Below are 26,538 nucleotides of genomic sequence, written 5' to 3' on the forward strand. Positions count from 1 at the left end.
TTTAAATATTTGTGATTAAAATTGATATTTTATTTTGTGGACTGCAAAGAAGAGGGTATATTGTTTGGATGAGATGCTTTTGAGCGGCGATATAGGCTTAAATATAACCAAATGGAAGAGTTTCATAGGATTCCAATAGTAATAAGAGATGATTTGAGTGATGAAGACGACGGCAGCGGCAATGTTAGGGACGCGAGCAGACGAGTGGGATTGATAGGAGGAGTGTTGAGAATGGCAGAAAGGATTATAAATGACTCGGGAGTGAGCGTAAGGGAGAATGTTATTGACGAGGAAAGTGGAGTTGTAAAAGAAGATAGTAGCAGTTGCTTTGCGGATAATGACGAATGCGACCCGTTTGATTTGGTTGAAAGGTTAAAAGAGGAGGGGAGCAGACACTATTTGGGGAGGAACTACGACCTGGCACTGAGGGAGTATTTAAAAGCAAAAAGTATTTTGGAAATAGAAATAAAGGTATTTAATGATAAAGCAACCACACTAGGAGATTTCAATGGGGAAAGACAAGCTGATTTCTTGTTGAGTATGTTTGTGTTGGAAAGCAACTGCATAGCCTGTTATATTGGGAAGAAAGACTACAATAAATCAATTGTTGAGTCAAAGAGAGTGTTGACTTGTATGTCATTGAAGAGGGAAGGTTTAAATAAAATGGGGGTTAAGCTTCCAACGTTGTGGAGAAATGTCGAAAACAAAGTTAGATATAGATATTCGTTGGCGATTTTTAGTCTGTATGGGGACGATATAGGTAGAAGAAATGAACAAGCTGAATCCTTTGAATTGCTGAGTTGTGTTTATGACTACTATTATAAGGAATTAATGGTAGAACCTCCAAAGGAACTACTGACTTTATATTTAAATTTGAAGAAAATAGTAGAGTCTTGTAATATCGAGAATAAAAGCGTTTGCGACAGCAAGAAGTCTGAGGAGTTGAGTGAAAACGAGCTGAAAAACGATTACTTAAGACTTTACATAGAAACCTATTACAAAACTGGGACTGAGGAAGTTGGATACAAGACTTCAGATTTGAGGACGCAAACTTTCCCGACAGGGATTGTAAACAAGCTCCCATACAACACGAATATGGACTTCATAAGAATATGGCAAAACATTTCTCATAGGGACCAGTGGATCGACTACTTTATCATATACAGCGAACTTGAGTCCAAACCACAACCGAATACGGGAGGCGGTCTGGAGAGAAACAGAAACGGATACGTCTTTGAGGGAATAGATAAGCTCTTTGAGAAAACGGAGTTGGAACCGGTAATACTTGAAAAAATACTGGAACGAATATCAGCAATACTCGACAAGGCCATTGAAATCTCAACGGAAAGCGACTCAAGTGGGGAATCGAGCAGATCTGTAAATACTGCAATAAATAACAGAAAAGTGGTATTTATTGATAATATACTAGGTCTCATTAGGAAATTAACAAAAACATACAAATTCGACTTCTCACTAATGATGACATCTAAAAGTGGCGACTTTAGAATCCTGGAAAAGTTGGTAGTTTGTTCAGAAAAATTAATGGTTGGGGAAAAAAAGACAGAACTCGAAAATGACGTTAACTCCCTTGTTAACTCACTTAGAAGCAAAGGCGTTGTGTTTTAATGCTAATTTCAAGATGGCGGGTCTTTGGGGCCAATGTCCAAGTATAGTTTTAATATATATTATTAAACATATTTAGATCACGAGTACAAGTACTGTCTAAATAAAAAGCAGATCTATGAAGAATATTAAAATCGGAATTTGTCATAGGTTCAAAAAGGTGGTGAATATAGTTGTGTTATTTGAGGGAGTTTATTTACGAAGGAACATATCAAATTAAAAATTTACAGTATTGTATTGTTGCATATTTGAATTCCTGAGGAGTCATACTAAAGTGAAGCGATATTGCTGTAACTACGCAACTGATAGTAATTTTATAAGCAACTTGATTCTAAATAGTGGATCAAGATTTGTCGAGCAGTACATTTAGATCTCGGTGATCCCATTTTATTATATAGTTGCAAAAATAATTGTAAGAGTGAGATTATTCATAAATAAGCTCAGGTAAAATCAGAATTTATATTTATAAGGAAGGTTTTACATTTTAATAATCTTGAAGGATGAGGTTGAATAGGGCTGTTTCGCCGTTAATTTTCGCACTAATTGTTTTTCTGAACATCAATGCCTTTACTTTATTTGCGGATTGCGCATCTTCCGATGGAAATGGAGATGGATTACCCAAAAAGCCAAGGCCGTCAGGACTTGCTAAATTGCTTTCTGGGTTGGGTGGATTTGGTTTTCGTCCAAAGTCTTCTCCTAAAGGGGGACGAGATGATGTAACTAAACCATCCGTAATTCCGCAACCTGAAGAAGTAAAGGAAGGTGATATCGGCGACCAAAAAACACCAGACCATACTCCACCATCACCAATACCTTTTGATGAATCACATGATTCCAGACCAGAGGAACATGAACACGCGAGTGACTCATCTTCAGAATCGGGTCCAGTTAGGGCCGAAGTAGTAGATATTCAGACTGTTCCATCTGATGTGGCAGATGTTTTGGATGTCAGTGAGAGTTCAAAGAAGGAAACAGCAAGTGTTATTATACCTACAGTTTCTGGACCAGACCCTCATCCGTCAATTGGTGTTATTTCAGGTATTTATGCTGACGCGGTTTTCAGAAACACTTTCAATGACCACTGGCAGAACGTATTTTCACCGGAGTCCGTTTACTATCCATTAATAAAGCTGGATCTAGATAAATCCACTTTGATAGGAGATTCTAAGGTATTGGAAGCCATACTCAGCAGATATGAAGCCTTTTTCAATTCGCACATTGGATCACTAAACATGCAATTGGGTATTTCAAGAAACTGTGTAGATCTTTCTGAGAGTGACATACTTTACTTGGAGGCATTTTCATATTTTGTGAATGTTTTGACAGGAACTAGAATTTCAGACGACGAAATTTGTTTGTTATACTCGAAATCTAAATCAAGAGGAAGCGGATTTCACGCTGATGTTGATGACTACTTGACAACAAACAAAAACGTTGTTTTGAATAGAGATCTATTGAATTCTATTCACTTAACTTCACTGAACTATAAGGCAGCAAAATCGTTTAAGTCATCTGATTTGACAGTTTACGGAATAAAGAGACTTTTGAATGACAACTTTGAGCTAGCCTCGGCTTCTAATTGTGATGATGATCAAATAATATTTTCAATGGCTGTATCTATCTTGTCAGACGCGTATAGACTGGATTTAGGATCGGTTTCCCGCGTTGGAGTTAGAGGTATATGTGAAATACTTAAAAATTACAGAGGATTCACTACTTTGGTTTATGAATTAGTACTGGATTCTTATTTCAGAAGGGGGTTGCAAAATTTCGACGACCTTCCATTTGAAGCATTTATCATTAAAGATAACCTAGAGAGATGCTATAAGCAATTGTCAGACCAATTCTTGAGTTACTTCATGAAGTATGACTTAAATGCAGTTCAAATATTATCAAGGACAATGGATTCAAAAGTAGATGTGAAAGACGTAATTGGTGATGTTCGAGAATCTGCCGATGATGGTGCAATTAAAACCTCGGATAGATTCATTGAACCTGGGTTTCCAATTCCAGAGATCCCAGGCCCTCCAAGCAGAAAAGGTCTTGGAAGGATTCCAGTACCCCCTTCAGATTCTGAATTGTTCTTACCGAGTAGAGCTAGTAAAACCCTTTACTTTGGTTATGGTGAGAGCTATCCAACTAGACCAGAAGTATTGCCTGAAAAACAAAAAGGTAGGGAATTTGTGAAGGAGCTCGTAACACATATTTCTCCAAGAGATTACGAGACTCAATTTTTATATGGAAGTTCGCAATTCACTGGTCCAAAACTTACATACTTCAAACGTCTTTCGGAACGTGAGTTTTTGCATCAAAAAAAATTAAAACATATGAAGGAAGAAGAAAAACGCTTGGAGAGTAGAAGGAAGAAAAAAATGTCATTGGGTTATCGTGATTTGTCCGATTTTAGAGAAGATTCAGTTTCATTTGACGAAACCCCAGTTTCATCTGAAATTAGTGAAGAACCGTCACCAATCCCAGCCGTGGCAGCGAAAGAAGAAATTCCATCAAGGTTTGGTGAGAAGCTTCACACTCTCATTTCAAAATCCAACCGTTCAGTTTACAAACAACCGTCAAAATATGGTCCATTTAGACATGAATTGGATTATGCAACATTGAAACCAACAAAGAAGTATGATAGTGTTGGATATCCATTCAGGAGAAGCGGTGGCAGAGGAGGTCGTTATACAGATGAAAGCACTAGCGATGAGTCTAGTGACGAATCATCTGATAGAACTATCGGCATTTCAGAAGATTCGGCTCAAGGCGATTCTCATATTGGTGACTCTGACGTTGAAGGCATTTCTCGTCGCATGGAGGCTTTGTCTTTGGAAGATAGAGTTCCGAAAAAGGAAGTTGAACTTGATTTTCTCACAACAGAGTCCGCAGCAAAGGAAATTCCACTCAAGTGCAGAGAGCTTTCAAGAAGTCAACAAAAAAGAGCCCTTGGTCTTTTCAGGGTTCTCAAGTACCTCTATAGTGGTAGCACTAGTAAGTGGTATATTACTGCATTTTGCAGAGCCGTCTATTTTGCTGAAAGGGATATTTGCATTGAAAAAGGCGTTAAAGACTTAGATATTAAGAAAATGGCTTCCGAATGTTACACTTCCCTAAAAAGTGCCTCGTTTATTTCGTCTAATCCAGCTCTTTCTAGAATTGCTAGGCAGGTTTGTTATACTTATTACAAGAAAAGGGGAGCCTCTGTCTGCAATTAGGATAAATAAGGTGATGAGAACAGATAAACATGTCATTTACTTAAGTACTTAGATTTTCATATATTTAGTATAACACAAGTTAGAGATTAAGCATTGATAGACAAATGTGTGGATGGCCTATTGGAGGACACTTAAATGCTGGATGAAAAGAAGCTCTTATTATTATTATTTTCACTGGTATTGAAATGAAAAATGTCTTAAATTATTAATATAAAATTCACATCTCTATATCTAATATTAGATAAATAACCTATAGTTTTGGTACTAATATAATGTATATTCAACTAAGTTATTAATTTTTAACATTGTACATTCGTTTAATGGATTAAACGCGTAGGGTGAAGTATTATTTGCATTTTCCCAAACGAAGGTTTATTACGTAAATAGTTTCGTTATCGTCCCTTGCTTGATTGACAAGATGATTGTATTATTTCTATGGCAGATATTGGATAGATGCAGGGTTTGTTTGTAAAACGCAAGGTCTATATAAAGTAATGTCTAAACTCAGGTAAATTTAGGCATAAGAAGCGAGAAATTATAGTTTTGAGGTTGCTTAATGTTTCTCATTCAATTAAATGTCAAGTGCAGTTATAGTTTAATGGGTGAGCAACATTAAGGAAAAAGGGTGAAATTAAATTGGGATACACATTGCAATACTGCTATTGGTCCTTTGCAAATTATGATTTGATGTAAGTCTGCTTGCGTTAGTATGAAAATGAGAGAATAAAACAAAAGTAATCGATGCAGGAATAAAAGAATTTCACTTTAATATTTACTGGAGTTAAAGGTGTGTTGTATATTTTCCACGTTAATTTTTACATGCATGCATGTATGCGTTGTAAAGGTTTAAGCTTTATTAAATATTTTGGATGTATGTGTATGTAGGAAATGAGTAAAATCTCTTTATATATATATACGAACGCAAATAATTACAGCATATAAATAAGTAATGAATTAAAGGACATTAGTGTGATGGTTGCCCTAATTTGAAGACCATTAGTGTTCAAGCTTCCAAGTGGTCTCTGGCATTTATTTATTAATAAACATCTTACGATCTTTCTGATACAAACAAAAGAGCAAATATGCGTATATGTATATGTGGTACGGACTAGAGGTTAAGGTGGTTGTATTACTGGAACAAGGCAAACAGATTTTTGCTCCCGTTTCAAATGATGATATATTTATTTCATTTGAATAGTGTGGTGATTGAATGTGGGGAAGATGCTTTAATTACACGTGAAGGTTAACAAGTACATGTTTATTGGTAATCAACTGGGATACGACAATGATAATGGAGGTAGTATTATTTGTTTTGGATTAGTCCAATTTATAATTATAGGTTATTGCTATTATTATTATATAGGAGTTTGAATGAAGTTTATATTAGTTTACATGAATAACTTATTTTATTTGAATGTTGTGTTTTCTATATTTTTTCATTTGGTGGCTGTTGGTTTCTCCGTTTTTTTGTTTTATTCTACAGGTCTCTCAAACTACAAATGTGGAAAAGAGTGTCAATTGGCGGTTGACTTTAGACTTTTAAGATTCAAGTATTGTTTTAGAAAGCAAAAAGGCGTTACCTTAATAGAGAATGCATTTAGAACTTGCAGAGAAGGCCAACTGCAGAGATTGTTATTTGTAATGGCGTTACTCTTATTTCATATTGAGTACTGAACCTGTTGAAAAAGCGAATTAAGTGGGATTGGATTAAACGTCCAGTGAGAGCTGATTTTTGGGAAAAGGGGATTAAAATTAGTATCGCCTACTGCAAGATTCTTTTATTATAGTGGTATTTACCATATCTTATTTTTGATTTCAATTTAAAACGTATCTGCTAGTTGAATATTTAAACAAGTAACTTTAGATAAAATGTGTCCGGACGTTCAACTAATAATTTAGTGCTTTTTCATTAAAAAAACCAAATGTAGACTAACATAAATTTGTATATAAATTATTAATATAGCAGGTAGTTGGACATGATATTTTGTGATAAAAATCGCGTTTATTTTTTGATGAAAGATAAATACTAGAGACGAATACACAATAAGTGAGAATAGGATATATTATAAACGAAGAAATGACTCCAAAACACAAAAAAGCAGCAAAATTAGACTCTACAGTCGAATCGGAGTTCAGATCAAGTCCAAACTTGAGATATAGATCCAGATCCAAACTCCTGAATTCCAGACAGAAGTTGGATTCAAACTCTGAGTTTTACTCGCGAGATTGTGAGGAGAGTTTTGGTGTAGCAGAAGGCTACCAGCAAAAGATTCTTGGTAGAGCTCAAAATCAAGATGAATATGGGTTGTATGAATGCAATTACGATGATGATTTTGATGAATATGACAATGACTACTACGAATTTTATGCGAATAACGTTTACAGAATACCGTTAGTCTTGCTTGTACTGACGGTTATAAGCATATTGTTTGTAGGTATATTAGGGAAAAACCATTCATACTATAAATTAAGCAATAAAATAACGGGAAATGAAAAAGGAATTCAATATTATATTAATAGTAATCGTGACTCAACTCTAAATCTCACAGTTAGTCACGCCATTGGTGTTGATCTTGATTCTTACTATAAGAGCATTTTGACTAACATTTCAGGTAGGTTTCTGTAAATATAGTAAGCAGGGAGTAATTGTAGTAATAATACCAAATCTAAACCAAGAATACGAAAAGCTGCGAGCAGGCTAAGGGTGTTGTTATTGCGGTTATTGATGTGTTTACTATCTTAATGGTGCAAAGCAATCGTTAACTTTTATTCTTATAAATAAATAGAAGAACAAATAGACAAGGTTAGAATTGAGGATTTACAAATGGCATTTCAGTTGCTTATTAGAGGTCTGGATGAGAGATTTGAGAAGATAGAACGAAAAATGGCTCTGCTAGAGAGCGATTTCACTTTAAAAGCCGAGCAGAATAAAAATCTAACTCAGACTTTACAGAGTCAATTTGACTATTTTGAAAGGGAAACGTCACATAAAGCTGACTACTTGGAGAAACTTGTGTCAGAGCTAAAGATAAACTAGGACGTCCATAAGGGCTGTAGATTTGGTTGAGGGTTGCAATTGAAAGCGAGCAAATCGGGTGCATTAAGGGGACGTGCGGACAAAAGCAACTCAAACTCGAAAAAAGGAAGCTATGAACGATAATAAATCCAATAAAATTAAATCTTTCATATGAATTAACCCGAACGGACACCACGATTAACAATATATATCTTCCTCCCGCAGATACATGCATTTTATTATATGTTTTCTTTGTCATGCAAATAATTTTACTTGCATATTTTTGAATAAGTACCGGTATTTTCAAAACAGTATGCAAAGACCATTGGCGCCTTTGGCGTTAGTAAAATAATAAATAAAAAGTATGGCTAAGAGAGGCATTGGATTTTCAAGTGAATTAGTCTGAATTAAGTTATGTAACAGGGTATTCTGAGCGAAGAAACAGCGGAAAACGAACGTTTGGAGGCCGTACATGCTATTGAGATTGGCTCTTTGATTAGATTTGACCGAGTAATAGGGCGAACAGCGTTCTTACTTTTGCTGGTTGAATTAGGTTGGTTAAGGAGCGTAGAAACAGAGCTCTTTATTCTGGGGATTTTCCATTGACACAAGGAGGGCGGATATAGCATATTCACTATATTATTGAGGAGGAAAGCAACAGAGCGACGTGATTTTGGTTATTTGCGAGGATAGACCGAAAGGAGATTTTTAAATTAGTGTTTTAGTGCAAAACAAGTATTCGAAACGTTTCCCTTGTTTGGTTTATCTCCATTTGACCGGAGGTGTTTTTGAGTTAGGCCATATCGTCTAGAGGGAGAGGCTTGCGAATTTAACGTAAAGTTACAAGTAGGGTGTTAAGGAGCGAAGCTGGTAGAATTGGAGCAGTAAGACAGCGCGTTTCTAAAATGATACTGAGTAGAGTGATATTATCGATATTACTGATAACGCTTTCAAATCTATATTTGCTAGAAGGCACAGGGATATTGCAGAGATGTCTGGACGTTGGAGCAGCGAATGAGGCTTTTCAGAATAAGCTGTATGATTTTTTGGTTGATCCAGTGATAGGAAAGCGCTTGTTTGATTATGAGGATAAAACATTTATGAAAGACGATAGAGAACGGGAGTTGGAGCATGAATACTGTTATTTGTATGTAAAAGAAAAGACGGGGTTGTTGGCTTTGTTGGATGTGTTTGAATCGAAAAATCACCACATAAATGATGTGTTTTGGGACTCGATGATGGAAGTTCTTCCACCAACATGGCACGTATATGGAGCAAGACCAATGAAAATGTCTATCATAAACGGAAGATTTTTTGAGTCATGTGCTTCAAATTTGTTTTCGTTTTACAAGGATAGAATATTAGAGAAGTATCATACAGCATTGTCCAATTTGAAGGATGTGAGGATATTAACAATGGGAAAAATAATTGAAATATGCAGAAATATAAGGGAAAAAATGGTGTCTGTAGGCTTCGACATAGATGACAATTTGCATTACTTTTCTAAATCTGACTTGGCTCCTTATTATAGATGCTCAAGCATTGACAAGGACAACTTCGCGGACATACTGATAGTTTTGCTGGGCAGATACAAGGGTTATATCACGAAGTCTAGGGCCTGTTCTATTGTCGATTCCTTTGAAAAGATACAGGATTTGGGGGATATAAATGACAACTCGTGTTACGAAGAGTTGAGAAAACACTTATTCGGGAGAATAATACCAACTGGAGGAAACCAAAAGAATGAAGCCTACATACTATGCAGAGAGCTGCAGTTGCTTAGAAAATTAACTTACAGTCAGTACGACAACTTTTCGTCAATGATCCTGGACGATTCAAGCAGTGAAAACAAAGAATTGGAGAACAGCAGCGATGTTGAAGTAGTTGATTTGGCCTTAACCTACTTGAAAAATACTTTTGAAAAGACAAAAACAACGCAAATTGGGGAGAAGATGTCGCGTGTGATTAAAATAGACAGGAAGAGATTTGTAGAAAGTTGTGTAAACAACATTGAGACGTTGTTTGCGACTGGCGGAATCGTTTTTGACAATTCTGACAGACTGGACGATAGTGACAAAGAGGACGAGGAGGGAAGTTCAATTTTAAAAAGCAAGTTAAAATACGAAACCTCACTGGTTGACTTGAGAAACAAGTTGTTTGTAGTGTGCAGTTCGCTTCAAATGCATATTTTGAACAGCAAAATTTCAGGCTTTCGGTCAACAAAGGTGGCTAATCCCAGACTTCACAGCAGAAGCGACATATTCAAGATGGTTAATTCTGCGTTTTTGATTTTCGACAGATGCAGAAACGACCAAAACATAACCGGGGAAAAATATGTAATCACCCAAGACACTATTTCCGAGATAATACTAACCATAATCTTTTACTCTTCAGAAGACTCATTGAGCTCAATTGCGTTATACAACGGATTCTCAAAGGCATCTATATGTGAATTATCTGACATGCTGGTCAGGGCATACAACGAAGACATAAACAATCAGGAACCGAACAACTTTTTGTCAGTTTGTCGCAGCATTACCCTTAACTACGTACTGGAGCAGAGGGGAGATGGGATTTTTGAGAGGAAAAAGCTAAGAAAGTCCATAACCAAGGTTTGCAGCATTCTAATTTCTGCGATTAAGGAAATGTCTGCCGTTGGCGTCAAAAGAGAGGGGGGTTTAGACTCCAGTTACTACGATCTGGAGCCTCTTTCCGGCGTTGAAATAGGATTAAAGCTCAAGTCCCATACGTAACTTGGCTTCAGTAACTTTTTAGATCGGCGCTTGCCGCCAAATAGCCTTTGAATGAGTACAGAAAGGCCGAAATAAAGATCCGGGAGTTTGCGTTGGCGAGGGAAGGGTGGAAATAGGGCTCTTTTGATTCGTCTGAGTAACGCAAGCGGGGGGAGGTTTAACGGGTGACTCGAACAAGGTCTGGATGTCTCTGCGACATTGAGATAAGCAGGTTTGTCTACTACTTGAAATCACGCCAATTTAAAGCAACTTCCACCTTTAGGCGGGCGTGACATGTTCGGGTATAATTTAAAGATTCAGGTGCGTTATGTCGACTGGAGCGAAGAGGGGTAGGAGTGTTGGGAAGGAACTGATTTCTTTTTTTGTGTTTTGGGACAGAACAGATAGAAGGTAGGTGGAAACGGATAAATACAGACGCATTGCATAGAGGGATATACATTTCTTGAGTCGACTGCAAAAGGTGAAATAGGAGAGTAGCAGAGGAGCGTTGGTATTTAGTGGACATTCATATAAGTATATGTGTAAATACATGTATATTATATGCGTGTTAAAATGACTAAAATGGGTGACAACAACAGGTGGTTTGGCAGTAAAGTACTTGGATTGGGATATTTTTTGTTCGTGCTGTTGGTGCTGGCCAGTGTAGTGAATGTTTATTCGGAGTCAACTTTAAGCGATTTAGAGGTTGATGGCGATCCTACCCAGGGCGAAAGTGGTGTTCCCGAGCAGTCTGACTCATTTGGCGGCGGTTCGGAGTACACACCTGATCTGGAGCATAGTGCGACTTCTGAGAAGGTTGAAGAATCTGCTTCCGGTTCCGGTGAACATCCTGAGGTTTCCTCAAGTGTATCTAGTTCAAGCTCTTCCGATTTCAGGGAGGATTTAGCATTAGCAACAGATTTAGCAACGGATCAAACAAAGACCCTGGGTTCCGTGGACGTTGCGACAGGTTCGTCCAAAATCCAACCTCGAGAAACAGCATCTGAATTTAGTTTTGATTCAGCGGTGCCAAAGCCTTCTGGAGCAGAGATGCTAATCACAAGGAACGCAGAGCTGTCTATAATGAACATGTTTCCTTCTCTGGACGATGCTGTTGAATTAACGGTTGAGGATTTGGACAGGTATCCATCTGTGGAGCTCAGGGACGAGAAAATAATGCAGGAAGATATATCTCAATCGGTTGAATATTATAAAGTAGCGATACCTGCATTCAATGACTATATTGGAGGTTTAGGCACGAGCGATCCAAGAGTTGAGATAGGAGTAAAATCAAATTTCGAGTTGTTTGTGAATGAGTATCAACCTAGATTCGAGCGTATATTTAATTTTTTGAAGGCTAATCTGAGAGGTGTTGACCTGGTAAAAGTAACGACGGCATTGTTTTCGTCCGTTACGTTTAATGAATGCAAGAAGGCCCTTAGGAGTATTAGCGGAGTGAACAACGATTCAGAGATTTGCACGTTGATTTCAAGAGAGGACATTCTGTCAATACAACCGGAGGATCTGCCTAAGAATGTACTTAAAGAGAAGGACGAGATATATCAACTTAGGGGAATACTGCTGTCATTGCCTTTTCCATTACTGACTAATGCATCTAGCTTAAAGTGGAGACACAGTAAGAATTCGCTAGGCATATATCAAGCATACAGTGGCGGAGCCATAGACGGTTTTGCTCATTTTGATTTTCTTTCAAAAAAACTTCACGACATGATAACATTTCTGTATTTACCAGTTTTTCAGTATTGGGACGACGTTAGAATAGAGCTTTACCACGGAATTAAGAGCTTAAGGGGAGTCCTGGTCGGCGACAACTCAAAGAATGTTAAGAAACTAATGTCCAAACTAGCCTTATTCCACGCCAACTGGTTTGGTGGAAGTAGAGCAAAAAAACCATGCAGCCATGAATTCCACGAGCTTTTGACTGCCTTGTTGCCGGTTTACGAGGGAATTAAGGAAATCAGATTTATACTGTTGCAAATTAGGGATGGACTCAATAACGGTTCCTTGAACGAACAAGACTTTGGCGGAGTTATCACTAAAGAATTGCTTCAGAGAGAGAATACAATTGTAGAAAGAAGGGCAATTACGAACTCAATATCACCTATTTTCGTTAGCATTTATAACGGCTTTAAGAGTGGAAGACTACATAAACTTAGGAGGGAATTACTGAGGGTGTTAGCAATTCTAGAGGAAATTGACTTTAATTCCAGCGTTGTCGTTGAGTCGCAAAATTCATTTAAAAAGTGTGTTAGATCTGGCAATGTTACCAGCTACTTCAAGAGCGATTTATATTCAGTTAAAAGAGTGTTTTACAAGCTAGTTAAGATTGCAAAACAAGTAAAGTCTGACTTCCCATATCCTTCCCCTTCAAGCACGTTGTTTATCAAGGGAGCAAAGTTCGGTTTTAAGAATTTCTTCAAAAAAAATTCTGCTAGAATTAAACACGGTTATTATCACGAAGTTAATCCTTTTGGAGGTAAATCATCAAAAAGAAGTAAAAAATAGTGTAATATACATTTATTGTATAGTAATGGATAGTACATATTAAATATGCTTGTGTAAAGTTTATTTGCAGAAGTAACAGTGTAGTTGGTGTTTATTTTATCCAAACATTCACTTGTTAATTTCATTACTTTCTTTCTTATCTGAATATGGTAAATTAAAGTTATACCTGTTTATAAATTTACCAAATTACCATAAATAAAGACTATATGTAAAGAGTTAAGTTAATAAATATGCAGTGTATTTAATTCCATTTCCCCCTTGTAATAGTCTAGTGGTATATTTATTACTTGGAGGACTTATTGGTGAAATAATACATCAAGGTTACTACTTTTTATTATTAGTGTTGCCTTATCATTTAAGTTTATAAAGTTTCTCAAGAACAAAGAATACCATTTGAATACAATAGAACAAATGAGACAATGCGCATGCTGATATTTATTTAGAATAATGAATTATATGATAAGTAAAACATTTAAACTGGAGTGAGGACGCTTTAATAAAGTAGTAAAAATAGGAAAAACGCTTTATCACAATAACAATAGTAATTTTATTTTCCCTTTTTTACTCTCCTTTTTCAATTAGTTGTTACCACCTTATTTAAGTGTAGTGGCAGTTTGCAGCTCTAATTATCTGTATTTGCAGTTAAATCCGATATCTAACAGCAGGTCGCCAGTCATAATAGCTGCAGCGTAAAACCCTTTTACTACGTCTTCTTTAAACATATTTGAGTGTATATATGACTTGCCAGATAAGTTATTGTGTGTATTTGGTTCTGCATCTGGAATTTCCAAAAACCAATTAGGAATCAATGGACATATTAGCTTTCTTAATTGATTATCGTTATTAATATTATTGTCAATTTTACGGTTGTTTTTGGAGAAGTAAATAATATTCCACCACATAACTACGACCATAAATAATCTCCACTTGAAACACTTATTACAGGAGTTTATGTATAGTGAAATAAAACAATCATTAATTTGAAAATGATCTATGTTCCTCATTACTTCACTTGAATCATAATTAACTAATTTTCCAATGTTCTTCTCAAGCAAACTTATTTTTGGTTGATTTAACAAATCAGTTTCCTCTTTCTTAATGCTTTTCGTTAAAAAAGATTGCCTTTTCCTTGTTTTATTGAATTTGCCGAATTCATATTTATTTTCTTCGTTATCTCTTGTTTTTTTATTGCAGAGATAATCTTTATTGCTCTGTTTAGAATTTCTAATAATAATATCGAATAATTTAAACAACAGAGAGGAAACATTTGATGGAATTAGTGATATGTCAATGTTTTTTCTGTACAAGTAATTGGTTATTATTGAAATTCCATATATAAACAACTTAGATTCGTTTTCAATTTTCAAAGGTAAACAAAACATCAAACCTTTATTTTTACGCATAAATATACTAGATTTCTTTTCAATGTTTTTTTTGAAATTATTAAAACCTAGATAATAAAGGTCTGTACTTTTACGCTCTGACAGTGTGTAGTATTCCTCATCATTTCTGTTTATATATAATTCAACATATATTATTGAATAGTTACTGTGCAAGTTATTGCCTTTAATCATCTCCATCCTAAATTTAGCCTGATTATTATCATTGCTTAATTCCAAATCTTCAGTAAATTCTACAGAATTAACTGATTTTATATCCATAATTTCAATATCGCTAATTTTAACGAGTACTAGTTCATTTGAAAATACCAACCTTTCTCCGTTTTTACCAGAGTTATTCCTCATTTCCAATTTATATAGACTAACTAAAAATTTATTGCTATTTGTATCACGATTAAACTTTTTTTCAGACAGTACTTTAGATATAAATACAAAAATGTTTGGATTTTTAGGATGTTTTAATATAAAATCAACTCTTAGATAATTTAACACGCAATCACCATATTTAATTATTATATCACCACTATTACCTGGGTTTTTATTGTGATCAAGTATAAATAATAAATTAACTCGCGTAAAAAAGGTATTTTTGTATCTGTTTATTACTGTTTGAAAAAATACACTTTTATTATCAAACGGAAATATTTTGTATGGTAAGTTGTCCTTTAATTCGCTGTTGCTATAGTAATTGATTTCTCCAATTAAATCACAATTTGTATTAAATAATCCCATTTTTGATATATATTCAGTTTTAACATTATTCTCAAACCCCAATACATTTTTTGTTATTGTATTTAGTATTATTATCTTGCTTTCCTTCAAATAAATCATCTTTTCAAATTCTTCCAGTTCATAATTTATTTCAATTTCTTTCTCGTATTTGTTTGACTTGTACTTATTTAAATTAATAAGGTGTAACGTTTTGGTATTTCCATTAATTAGAAATCCAAAAGAATTGGTTTTCTTGTTTATCGGAGAGTAAATTGAAAACTCAGGTACAGATATTTTTCTCATATTTACGTGAAATATGTCATCCAAGTATTCTAGTACCTCCATAAATATATTATATGGAGTTGACCCAATAATGATTCTTATTCTTTTAATTCTACATGTTTCAATGTGATCAGTCTCTTGTGATAATATTTTCCAATCCAATTGTTTACTAGCACAATTTAAATTAAAAAAATCGTCTATACTCGTAATTTTTTTAGCAACTATGGGTAAATCCTCTAATATAAAAGTTAATATTTCGTTAATATCATATATATATACTTTGCCTAAATTATTTATTAAATATACATTGTCATCGTTTTTCTTGCCAAGTTTTACAGATGTTACCAAACAATCATTTTGCTCCTTTCCTAACTTTAATTCTTTTATTTTGCATTTTCCTTCTTCGTCTGAAATAAACAAGCAATATACGTTATTCTCAGAACTGCCAATTAAAGATAATATACCCAATTCTGAATTGACTAATATATATTTTGAATCGAAACTTGTTATTATTTTAATGAATCCTACATCCGTCACATTTGTTGTATCTATCTTATTCTCAAGGTTTATTTCAAACTTAATTATCCTCATTTCTTGGGTTATTAGCATCAAAGCAGATTCATCTACCGCAGAAACAAACATTATTTCGTCAAAAGAGTCATTTACCTTCCATATATATCTGCTAACAACAGATGGTACGTTATTTACAGCATAACCGTTATTTTCGTCTCCTTTTTCAGTTGAAAATTTTACTTCTAATAACATTATTCCTTTATTTGTTATATTCAAATATCTATTATTACCAATTGATAAAATATCTATTGTAATCAACATTGAGAATATGAAATTGTCACTCTCGTCGCCAAAAGTATTCGAATCAGTTAACTTATTTATTGAGTATTTGATACCATTTTTGCAACTAAACTTAGTTATTAAGTCAATCTCGCAATTCCCAATAGGCTTTATGTAAAATAATAAAAAAGCATTTTCGCTTTCCGAGAAAGGTAATATATTAGTAACCCCTTGTTTTCTAGAGTTAAAATTGTATAAATATTCAATTCTTATTGAGTTTATTTCAAATATTTTCAGAAATGTGTGCTCTTTCCATTCACGTTTATTATCATTAAATTTAACTTTATTCAGCATTTTTTTTTTAACCAAAAGTGCTATTCTATTTTCATCTATTACCATACTATCTTTCAAGTCAACTAATTCATTTTTATTAGATATTGATATGTCTTCTATATGCAGCTCTGGCAGTTTTATTCTTTTTATGCACCCCACTGAGGATAATATTAAATACTCGGTGTTGAATTTGTAACTATTAATCGAACATTTATTTATTTCAGTTATATCTGAAAAACCATGTTCTGTTTCAATTGAATAAATGGTTCTTACTTCCGTATTCTCTATTTTATTGTTCTTGAAATATACAATTAATTCCAAAACAATAGCATTGTCAAATATCAACAGTGATTTTAACAATTCGCTATTACTTTCATAAAAATAATCCACCAATAAAACCCTGTTGCCATAACTTAAATTCATGTTAATTGGGACATATTTAACCTCTGTTCCACCTTTATCGTACTCACATCCAAATTCACGCTCAAATTCATATTCTAAACCCTCTCCCAATTTGCCTCTCTTGCTTGCGTATATACTTTCGTATAGTCTACTTTTAAAGTCGTTCTCGTTTATTCCGCCTGTTCTCGGAAACAAATTTCCAAAAATAATTATTATTTGACTAGAAAAACAGTCAAATATTAATATGAATATTTTATTACTAAAATGGCCTTTGCATCCGATTTTTTCCGCTGAATTATTTTTGTGAATTTGCATGCATGCATTCATGTGGAAAACTTGCAAGTTTTTATTGCATGATTGTGAAACCTTATTGTTAAGAGCAATATGTTGGGTATTTAAGCTGAACTCGCTTTCTCCAGTAACTAAATTTGGATTTTTAAGTTCAAATTTAATACTCTTCATTACAGGCTTGTTATTGTTGTCTTGAACAGAAAAACACGAGGAGTTGTCACCTAAAGTTTTGCTATTGGCGAGAGTGTTGTCCCAATCTGGGATTATGATTTGAAAGTGTGGAGTTAAAGTATCAATCCTTTGCAATAAAACAAACAATAATGTTCCTTTTTTAAGTTCATTGCCAATTAAAGTTAAGTTGCTCAATCTATATTCGGATTGGTTAATGTATATCAAGTTCTGCGAGCAAAGCTTGAGCTCAATGTTTTCAATGTGACCTTCTCTCAAAAGCGTTATTTTTGGACTTATAAAAATAATGTTTGACGTGTTTAGTGACATCACTATAAATCCAGTAAAGTAGTCAAAGGAAAAAATGATATTATTGTTGTTAATGCTAATATTTTCCGAGTTGTTGCCATTAATATTTAAGTTGCAATAGTGAGCCTCATGAATGCTAATTGCTGATTCTACCTGAACAGCAAGTTTTTCACAAAAAAATATATCATCTATGTTAACTTGATTGTTCGTATTTTCAGAATTGCAATCAAGGCAATTATTAGAGTGTGGAACGTAAATTTTTTTTACCGAAAGAAGAAACAATCTGTAACTTGAATCCAAAAAAATAATAAACTCAATATTGCTATCGAAAAGGCTATACTTCCACAAATTTATGCAATGGCAATCCAACTTGAATGTTAAAAATGCCTCATCACAGGCATTTAATGTACTCAAGTGCTCTGCACTGTTAGATAAACCGTCTTTAAAGGTGTATTCCCCATTATACACGCAAATTTCACCACCTTTCAATAACAAAATATCATTGTGATCACTTTTATTATTTGGAAAAAACTTTCCAGTAATAACCTTCTCTATTTCAGAGCCTAAATTAAGTTCCTTATTCAACAACATTTCAGGTACATTTGGTATTGCCAATACATCGCACTTTCTGAGACAAGTTACTCACAAAAAACCCACTCACATGGAATATTGGTTTATTTATTCAAAGTACGAAAAACTTTTGCTCTCAAATATTCACCCTAGTTAATGCTTCCCACTTAATACAATTTTGACTTGTATTTACCGGTGAGAAATGTGGCGCCATCAGAGACTGTCAGTGAAAATAAGAATGGAATACAATTTAAAAAATATATATATATATTTGATACTGTTAGAATATCAAATAGGAGTGTTTGGGCTTTAAATGGTAAATCAAGACAAATTATTACTTGATAAAGAGTTTCTTTTCGTATAAAATTACCGTACTAAGTCGGAAGCAACACTAACGATAATTAAGTATACATTTGCCTTTGATGCGAATAAAGGACATAATCTGTTTTACTAGGTTGGAGTACATTATAGGTTCCTGTTTAATTAAGAGAGTAGTGTGATTTATACTATAAAAGAAAGAAATATGGGAAAAGGTGGGAATGCTTGTAAAAGAAATCAATGTCGAGAAAGAAAAGTAGCAGCAGGTTCAAAAGAGGGAAAGTCCCAACTTAAAGTAAATGCGGAGGCTATGAGTTTAAAATGTCAGATTTGCTTACAACCTTTTATGAAGGTGCAAACAGGTCCACTTTTGAAACAACATTGGGAGGCCAAACATCCAAAAAAGACGTTCCAAGAGTGCTTTCCTGAGATACAATTAGAGTAAATAATGGTAACTGATTCTATTAAAAAACATAAGAAATGCTTTATTTAGTAAGTGTTCAAAACTCAAAGCTGAGCATGTTAGTTATTTGTTGATTTGTCGGATGTATTTTATTATATATGTCTTTGTTTTCAGTAGGGGTTATAAGATGGTTATCGAGACAAAGCTGTCCGAGGAGAAATACAAGAGTTGACGTTATCTTCCATCTTCTTAAATGCGAAACAATAACTGCAGAAATAGATACGATATCGTTCGTGATGTTTGTGGAAACAATCGCGAGTGGGAATATTTCTTCATAGTTGCTGATATTTTCCAGTTCTTTAAGAGCATTAATAGTTTCTTCAAGTAGTGGAATATTTTCCGCTTGTTTATCATTAACAGTATCGCAACATTTATTATATTTCGAATCAGACTTACTCCTTTTTATATGAATGAATTTTATATCATCACCTTTTGAGCTGTTTTCTATTTTATTTGGTGTTAAGTCAAATACTGTTTTTATATTTAATGTTTTTAATATATACGGATGACAACCTTGTACGATATTAGCTAGATATATTTTAAAGTTTTGACCCCAGCTAATTACAATAGGATATTCTATTGAAGCAATTATTCTGCTCTTGAGGTAATCCGGTATATCTTTGGGCGACTTATATTTTGAGATTGGCATAAATTTAGCGTCTTCCGATTTACTTACGGGACAACATAAAAACGGGAATTCATCGTAAAAGTCTCTAAATCCTCCTTTTAAAATGTATATGTTTTTTACCAATTTAATACACTTTTTAAAATAATATTTGATTTCATTTTGGTATAGACTTCCATGCAAACCCAAATCTTTTTTTTTAATACTTATTTCAGTGTCCTCTTCATTCTCTGAGATACTGCCGTTTTCGTCGTATAAGATTACATTCTTTCTGTCCTTTTGGGATATGACATCCTTATTCAGTGCATTAAATGCACTTTTTACCTTCTCAAATGAATCATTGCATTCAACAGAGTTGTTGATCATGAATCCAGATCTTAATATTTCGTCTTTTCCCCTCAAGTCAAATATCAATACCGAAGATTTTTCTATAAAGCTCTCAACATTCTCTTCCACCAAGTTTTCTAGGTCCTTTTTCACCAATAATTGATAAACATTATACAGCTTCTTGCTTGATACTCTTTTGCACCTAAGTAATTCACCCTTTTTCAATAGTTCGTTTATCTTCCTACTTTCGCATAATATATTCTCGTACTCTATTGCCTCATATTCAGGCATTTTTACAGTCATAAAGCTTATCTCAAATAAAATAAATGGAAATTATATTTTTCAATGCTTGTAATATTAATTTATAAAAAATAATTTTATTTGAGACGAGACATAATCATAGTTGTATTGCATGCATAAAATAACAATGGCAGTTAAATATAACAGGTATGGGAGATGATTACAGCCAGGGAACTATTATTTAAAACAAATGACCTTGGGGATCACAGCATATTGTGACAAAATCAGTTTTGTTATTTACAAGTGCAAGTATTGAAATACTCGCATATTTGCTGAAACGTACTTATTTGTATATTCTATACACAAATACAGTAAAGTAGGATGTAGAAAAATCTCACATGTACTCAAGTGGATCCTACTCAACATTTAGATAGACAATAAAAACAAAGAAAGGCAACGCAATTCTTACAAGATAGGGAAATCAGCAATTGAATAATTACAAACTAACATACCAGACAAAACTTTTACCTGATTGTAAGACTAACATTAACTCTAGTTTATAAGCTTAGCTAAGTTTTAAATATAACTAATTTTGAGCTATATCAACATCATAAATAATTTGTTGAGAATTTGAAATACCAATATTTCCTTTATTTTTCATACTAGAATCATTACAAAAAACACCAACATTGCGTTTAGCAGAGTAGACCTTCCCATTGTTTTTTTGAGCTGAAGAAAAGAGAGTTTCTTGTGAGAAGGAATCGTTCACATGATTGTCAAATCCTAAAATGGGAGGACAACAATTCTGAAAAAATAGTGGAGAAAAAGTGGGATAACTTCCTGCCAAATGTTGTTGTAATAAACAGAATTGGAGTTGTTGACTATGAATAGCGGCCATATGGTTTATATTTTGACCAATTAAACTTCTGGTATCTGGATTAGCCACTCCTAAGGTAGTGGTAGCAACTGCAGAGGAAATAACATCTGGAAAAGATGGCATGAACATCCCGGGAGGTGTAATGCTGGGCGAAGTTACACCTATACCAAGGAAAGATCCAAAACCAAGATTTGGAACAGCAGGGCAATTTGCTTGTTTTTGTGAGTTGGAAAGTGCAGATTCCATGTTAACCCTAGTTGAAGATGCAGATGTTGAGTTATTTATACCATTCATATTTCCATTGCCACAAACTAACAACTCGTGTACGTTCTGATCTCTCGGTGCAGAAATAAGGGGTATTGGAGGAATCTGTACAAAGTTTTGAACACCTCCTAAGCAGCTATTAATGTCGACAGCACCATTGTTATTATTAATTATATCTAAATTCCTATTTCCACTGTTTTCAGTTCCATTTGCCACAGTTCCAAAAATAGACGATGAAGAGGATGAAATATCACTAGGTGTCTGGGAGGATCTTACATTTCCAGGACGAGAAACAAAGGATAGCGGTGAAGATGCGGAAATACTGGAACCTGAAATAACAACAGGGTCTAAATGTTTTCTTTCTTTCTTGTTGACATGTTTTTGCATTAATTCATTGGGGCTTTCACTCTTTGTTGATGAAACACTTTGTATGGGTGAGAAACTGTTTGCACTTAGTGGCGACGTTTGGGAATTAGCCAGTGTATACAAAGGTACAATTGTCGAGTCAGATGAATTTTTCACGGCGTTCTCTCCATTGCTCGCACCACCTACAGTTGCTACTCCATTTTTGGGTTTGTTCCTTTTCTGAGAAGCTTTTCTACTTTCATGTAATGCACTATAGTACTCAATTAATTCTTTTTTTGCTGGGTCCAGTATTGGAGGATCGTGGAGATCGTCCGGTATAACCCCCTTCACATCAATATAATCTAAAACAGCTCTTGAAAGAAGAGAAGCTGCTTCTTTGCCATACTTGGCCTCACTGAAAGAACATTGTCTTCTGCTGGGTTTTGTGGATTCGTGAGTCCAAAATACAACTCTCCACTCTTTTTTTCCTCCCGGTTTATAAACCCTTTCTCCCCTTGCCCTGGTGGGGGTTCTATTTTTGGAATTTGTTAACGCCTGCGTCATTGAAACACGAAAATGAAGAACCAATTTCTCCCTGATCACTCAAAGTACAAAAAAAAACCAGAATGTTGGTACTATGTACTGTGTACTTTTTAGACCTCTATCCTTTTGTATAAGGGGGGAGGAACAATAAGTAAAAAACCAACTTATTTGCCGACTTGTGCGACTCTCACCGTTACACTTGGAGGCGTGACGACCGATATTTACTTTATTATCTTAATAAACAAGCTTCTATTTTCACAATGCGTTATTTTGAATTGTTTAACTCCCTCTACACTTTTTTATAGTGTCTCTATCTTTTCATCAAACCTAATCAGTAAATTAATTCCATTGAATGACCCCACGAAACTCCATATTACTGTTCACCTCTCTTCTCGTTCATCTACCCTATCTAAGATTTATTGTTTACAGTGACAAGTGTCCGTCATACCGCAAATCAGTCTAATGCAGTAATTATTAGATAGGCTTACTAGACAAAAAAACATTTAGTTATTAACCCGGGTGTGCTTTTTTTTATCCAATACGTATACATAGCAATGGCGCCAAAAATCCTTCACTATCCTGCCTGACATTAGTTTTTCATTTATAGGGATTGACATATGTAAAATTTAACTGAACAATTTATCTTTAAGTTAGAGGTAGAGAAATTTTATGTTATTTTAAATGACTCTCTAACAACTCTCTTTTTTCTCATTAGTAGTTTATAGACTTTATTTGCTGAGTTATCCTGTACAATTATATCTATTGTATCTGCAATTTTTGAGAAAAGGCGCATTGGCGCCAAACATATTTCTATTGATATTTTACGATAAATTCATATGCCAATGTAGAAGTGCTAGTTTTTAATTAGAATATTTATTTTAGAATGATTTATTAAGTTCCGATTGAAGTTGGTAATTTTATGGCAGGAAGTTCCGCATTTATCTATTTGAGTTCAATTGAGTCATGACTAATTTCAATTAATGCCCTTGGAAGCAGAGCATAGGGCGCTCTTATGTTGGTAACGCAATTAAATTGAATTTGAGTGGGGAATGCGTTGTATAGAGGTTATGGTATTAACAGACAAATTATTGCATTTTATTAGCTTTTGATACGAGTTGTAAGTATTTAGTTTTCGATTATACACGGAGTATAATGAGTTCTGATTTACACTCTCAGGACCGCATTATGCTGTAACTTGATGCACATATTTCTCTTATATTGTCAACATCGTTTGTTGCTTTTCGTTCATTTAATAATAAATGTAAATATACTTTAATAATCTTTCCACATGCAAAACTGTTCTATACCGTTATTTGCGGTTTGTTTTTTGCACCTACATGCACATTCATTTTGCATGTAGTGGCGGTAAATGAAATACAGTTAAATTAGTTAGCATGTGGCACGAAGGTAGATTGCTATGTAAGATTAATGTAGTAAGCAGAAGAGAACAGCAAAAACAGGGAGATTACATCAAAAGGTTAATCATTTCCTTTTTTGTATATGCATGCTACTTGAATACAACTAGATGTGTATTTTTAAATAAATTCAGATTGCATTATTTATTATAGGTTTTAATCAAGTGGCCGAAAAAAAAGGTGGGCTTAGGAGGTAATACAAAGTATCTTTTCATTAAAAAAAAAGTTCAAAAAATACAAAATAATTAGTTCACTAGGTGAACAGTTATTTGTCGTTCGGTTGAATGTGTAATAATATATATAGAAAAAAGCACGAGTTAATAAAGTTAATTACATTAATTTTAGTTTAAATTTACCTGTTCCAGGGGAATATGATATAAAAATAATGAATTCAAGTATTAAGCAAATTGGAGATGAAAACAGGAATGAATATAGTATAGATGACGAGGATGAAGCAAAATTAGATTACTCGATTTTTGAACGAGATGATGAGTCAAACAACGGTGCGTCATCACCAGCCTCTGAAAATTTAATAAAAAGTGAATCTAAAAGTTCGGAAGAGTGTGGGTTTTTATTTGATGGATGTTGTGATGTTGATGTTAATGATGTTAATAACTACATTTCTTTGGAGCTATTTTCTGTAATTTTTGATAAAATTCACATAAATAAGGGAATACTTGAAAGTATATGGTATGTTGAAATAGAGAAGGATGGCAATATATTTTGGTCAAATGTTATAGTGTGTAATTTTGAAGAGAATAACAATGGGTTCAACAACGGATTACTTTGTTTGATAAAAAGTTTGAGTAGTGGTAGAATAAGAAATAGTGAAGAGGTGACTTCAATTACAATAACAGGGAAAGAGTTGTCGAACTTGTTAATTAAGGACGGGGTTGTAGGAAAAGAAGAACTAAGCTTGTTTACTTCAGTTGGATTTTGGAAGTCACTGTTTTTAGCACTGAATTATTCCGCTTATTTAATGAAAAAACGTGAAATATTGTATTCAAAGGAGGTGAATGAATATATATCGAAGTTTAATCAAAGAAAAGAAGTAATAGAGAGAAGGAAGAAAAATTTTGTGAATGAAGAAGAACGAGTTAAGTCAATTGGATCAATATATGGAAAGATTAGATCATTATTTGCAGGAATAACAAAAGATGAAAGTAATAGTGATATAGTTGATACTAGTTGCAATAAAAAGGGCAATGACGTAAGAGTATCATACAAGACACCATTTTTTTGGGCATCGTCAGTTGGACTAATATATATTTTGGAGAAAATAGGAAAGTTAGATTATATGTTATTTGTGATTGAATATATTTCTGAGGTAATTCCGGAGGTAATTTTTGAATTTGATAATATTAGTGATGACCCAATAGTGAAATCATTGAATAATTTAAACAATGAGTTGCTCAAGAATGTGTCTATGAGTTATCAGGAATATCTTTCTGATCTATTATCTATTTCAAAAAGAAGTGTAGTTATTATGAATTCGTATCTAAAGAATGATTTGCAAGAGAGGGGAGTAGTGAGGAGTTCTGGTAAAGAGGAGAAAAAATTGAATATAACTACTAAAGAACCTGTTCCTGTAAAAGATGAGGAATTAATCAGTACAACAGAAGTGAAAATAAAGAATGGCAACGTTAATTTATCTTCAGGTGAAAAAAAGAAGCCAAACTATATGAAACCAACAAAATTATCTGAAATGAGGAGGCAGAATATTAAAAACTCTTTAGAAAGAGAAAAACAACTAGAGAGTAAATGTTCGGTGGACAGTTTTGTTAAAGATAAAGAGAAAATGCCGTTAAATGGTGACACAAACATATTGGTTGATTTAAAGGATGAAATCAAATTAGAAAGCACGCCAGACAAAATTAACGATAATTTATCTGAGGGAGACGAAGAGAATTCCAATAATATAAACAGTAACAAGAGATTAAATGTTACAAGTATTCAAACTGTAAATTTAACTGAAGGAAATGCTAAATATAATACTTCAGCGAAAAAGAAATTATATAAGGATATTGCAAATAAGAGCGTTGATGTTGGAGTTTCTTTGGATGAAAGAGTTAGAAAGCCAGCTCTAAGTAAAGAGATTAATGTAAAAAGCGTTTCTTTAGAAAATATTGATAAATCATTTCAGAATAACAGTGTATTATCAAAAATACAGATAGAAAAAAATATATCAGATTTTGATAATGAATTGATTAATATTATTAGTGAAATAGACAAAATAAAAGTAGACGGTGTTAACATAATAAAGGAAATAGTGTCTACAAATGCGTCAGAGGAAGGAAATTCACATCAAATATTAGCATTTTCTGAAAATTTAAATGTATGCAATGATGAAGAGAATAGTAAATTAAATGTCTGTAATATAGAAGTTGTTAATAATAATAATAATAATGATATCGTAAAGGTAGAAGAAGAAGTGAAATCGCCAATGGATCCGTATGACTGGTACTATACATCAAACACTAATGAGGTAGAAAATAATTATTGTGAAATAATTCAATTAAAAAATGATACTAATTTTGGGGTCGATAATGCAAGTAAAAGTATTCAAGAATATAGAGAAAATAAACATTATTTTGATTTGAAGTACATTGAAAGTATATTGGATAAAGAAATAGAGGAATTACAGAAAAAAGAGAATGAACTGGCAAATAATTTGATTTAGTAGCAAGTACAACAACAAAAAGCTAATATTAATTTCAAAATTACAGTAAATGACGTTTTAATGATTGCTGGTAA

At 33.7% G+C, this 26,538-nt stretch overlaps 9 protein-coding genes across 9 annotated transcripts; 6 read left to right on the forward strand and 3 right to left on the reverse strand.

Annotated features, from left to right (window-relative positions):
* Positions 1–111: 111 nt before the first annotated feature.
* FG386_001005 (uncharacterized protein) lies at positions 112–1,626 on the forward strand (the record flags this gene model as incomplete). Its single annotated transcript, XM_067340268.1, has 1 exon — positions 112–1,626. The coding sequence occupies one exon, from the start codon at positions 112–114 to the stop codon at positions 1,624–1,626; it is 1,515 nt and encodes a 504-aa protein (XP_067196156.1).
* Positions 1,627–2,123: 497 nt separating this feature from the next.
* Positions 2,124–4,835, forward strand: FG386_001016 (uncharacterized protein; the record flags this gene model as incomplete). The annotated part of the gene is made up of 1 exon (XM_067340279.1): positions 2,124–4,835. The coding sequence occupies one exon, from the start codon at positions 2,124–2,126 to the stop codon at positions 4,833–4,835; it is 2,712 nt and encodes a 903-aa protein (XP_067196167.1).
* A 2,077-nt stretch (positions 4,836–6,912) lies between these two features.
* Positions 6,913–7,872, forward strand: FG386_001027 (uncharacterized protein; the record flags this gene model as incomplete). The annotated part of the gene is made up of 2 exons (XM_067340290.1): positions 6,913–7,447; positions 7,622–7,872. The coding sequence occupies 2 exons, from the start codon at positions 6,913–6,915 to the stop codon at positions 7,870–7,872; spliced, it is 786 nt and encodes a 261-aa protein (XP_067196178.1).
* Positions 7,873–8,756: 884 nt separating this feature from the next.
* FG386_001038 (uncharacterized protein) lies at positions 8,757–10,604 on the forward strand (the record flags this gene model as incomplete). The annotated part of the gene is made up of 1 exon (XM_067340301.1): positions 8,757–10,604. The coding sequence occupies one exon, from the start codon at positions 8,757–8,759 to the stop codon at positions 10,602–10,604; it is 1,848 nt and encodes a 615-aa protein (XP_067196189.1).
* Positions 10,605–11,156: 552 nt separating this feature from the next.
* On the forward strand, positions 11,157–13,109 carry FG386_000920 (uncharacterized protein; the record flags this gene model as incomplete). Its single annotated transcript, XM_067340313.1, has 1 exon — positions 11,157–13,109. One exon carries the CDS (start codon positions 11,157–11,159, stop codon positions 13,107–13,109), a length of 1,953 nt encoding a protein of 650 aa, XP_067196071.1.
* A 626-nt stretch (positions 13,110–13,735) lies between these two features.
* FG386_000931 (uncharacterized protein) lies at positions 13,736–18,388 on the reverse strand (the record flags this gene model as incomplete). Its single annotated transcript, XM_067340324.1, has 1 exon — positions 13,736–18,388. One exon carries the CDS (start codon positions 18,386–18,388, stop codon positions 13,736–13,738), a length of 4,653 nt encoding a protein of 1,550 aa, XP_067196082.1.
* A 797-nt stretch (positions 18,389–19,185) lies between these two features.
* On the reverse strand, positions 19,186–20,403 carry FG386_000942 (dual specificity phosphatase; the record flags this gene model as incomplete). The annotated part of the gene is made up of 1 exon (XM_067340335.1): positions 19,186–20,403. The coding sequence occupies one exon, from the start codon at positions 20,401–20,403 to the stop codon at positions 19,186–19,188; it is 1,218 nt and encodes a 405-aa protein (XP_067196093.1).
* Positions 20,404–20,926: 523 nt separating this feature from the next.
* FG386_000953 (uncharacterized protein) lies at positions 20,927–22,390 on the reverse strand (the record flags this gene model as incomplete). The annotated part of the gene is made up of 1 exon (XM_067340346.1): positions 20,927–22,390. The coding sequence occupies one exon, from the start codon at positions 22,388–22,390 to the stop codon at positions 20,927–20,929; it is 1,464 nt and encodes a 487-aa protein (XP_067196104.1).
* Positions 22,391–24,169: 1,779 nt separating this feature from the next.
* On the forward strand, positions 24,170–26,464 carry FG386_000955 (uncharacterized protein; the record flags this gene model as incomplete). Its single annotated transcript, XM_067340348.1, has 1 exon — positions 24,170–26,464. One exon carries the CDS (start codon positions 24,170–24,172, stop codon positions 26,462–26,464), a length of 2,295 nt encoding a protein of 764 aa, XP_067196106.1.
* Positions 26,465–26,538: the final 74 nt, after the last annotated feature.

Source organism: Cryptosporidium ryanae (genome assembly GCF_009792415.1).
Source record: "Cryptosporidium ryanae isolate 45019 chromosome Unknown contig_19, whole genome shotgun sequence".
NCBI classification, from domain to species: Eukaryota; Apicomplexa; class Conoidasida; order Eucoccidiorida; family Cryptosporidiidae; genus Cryptosporidium; species Cryptosporidium ryanae.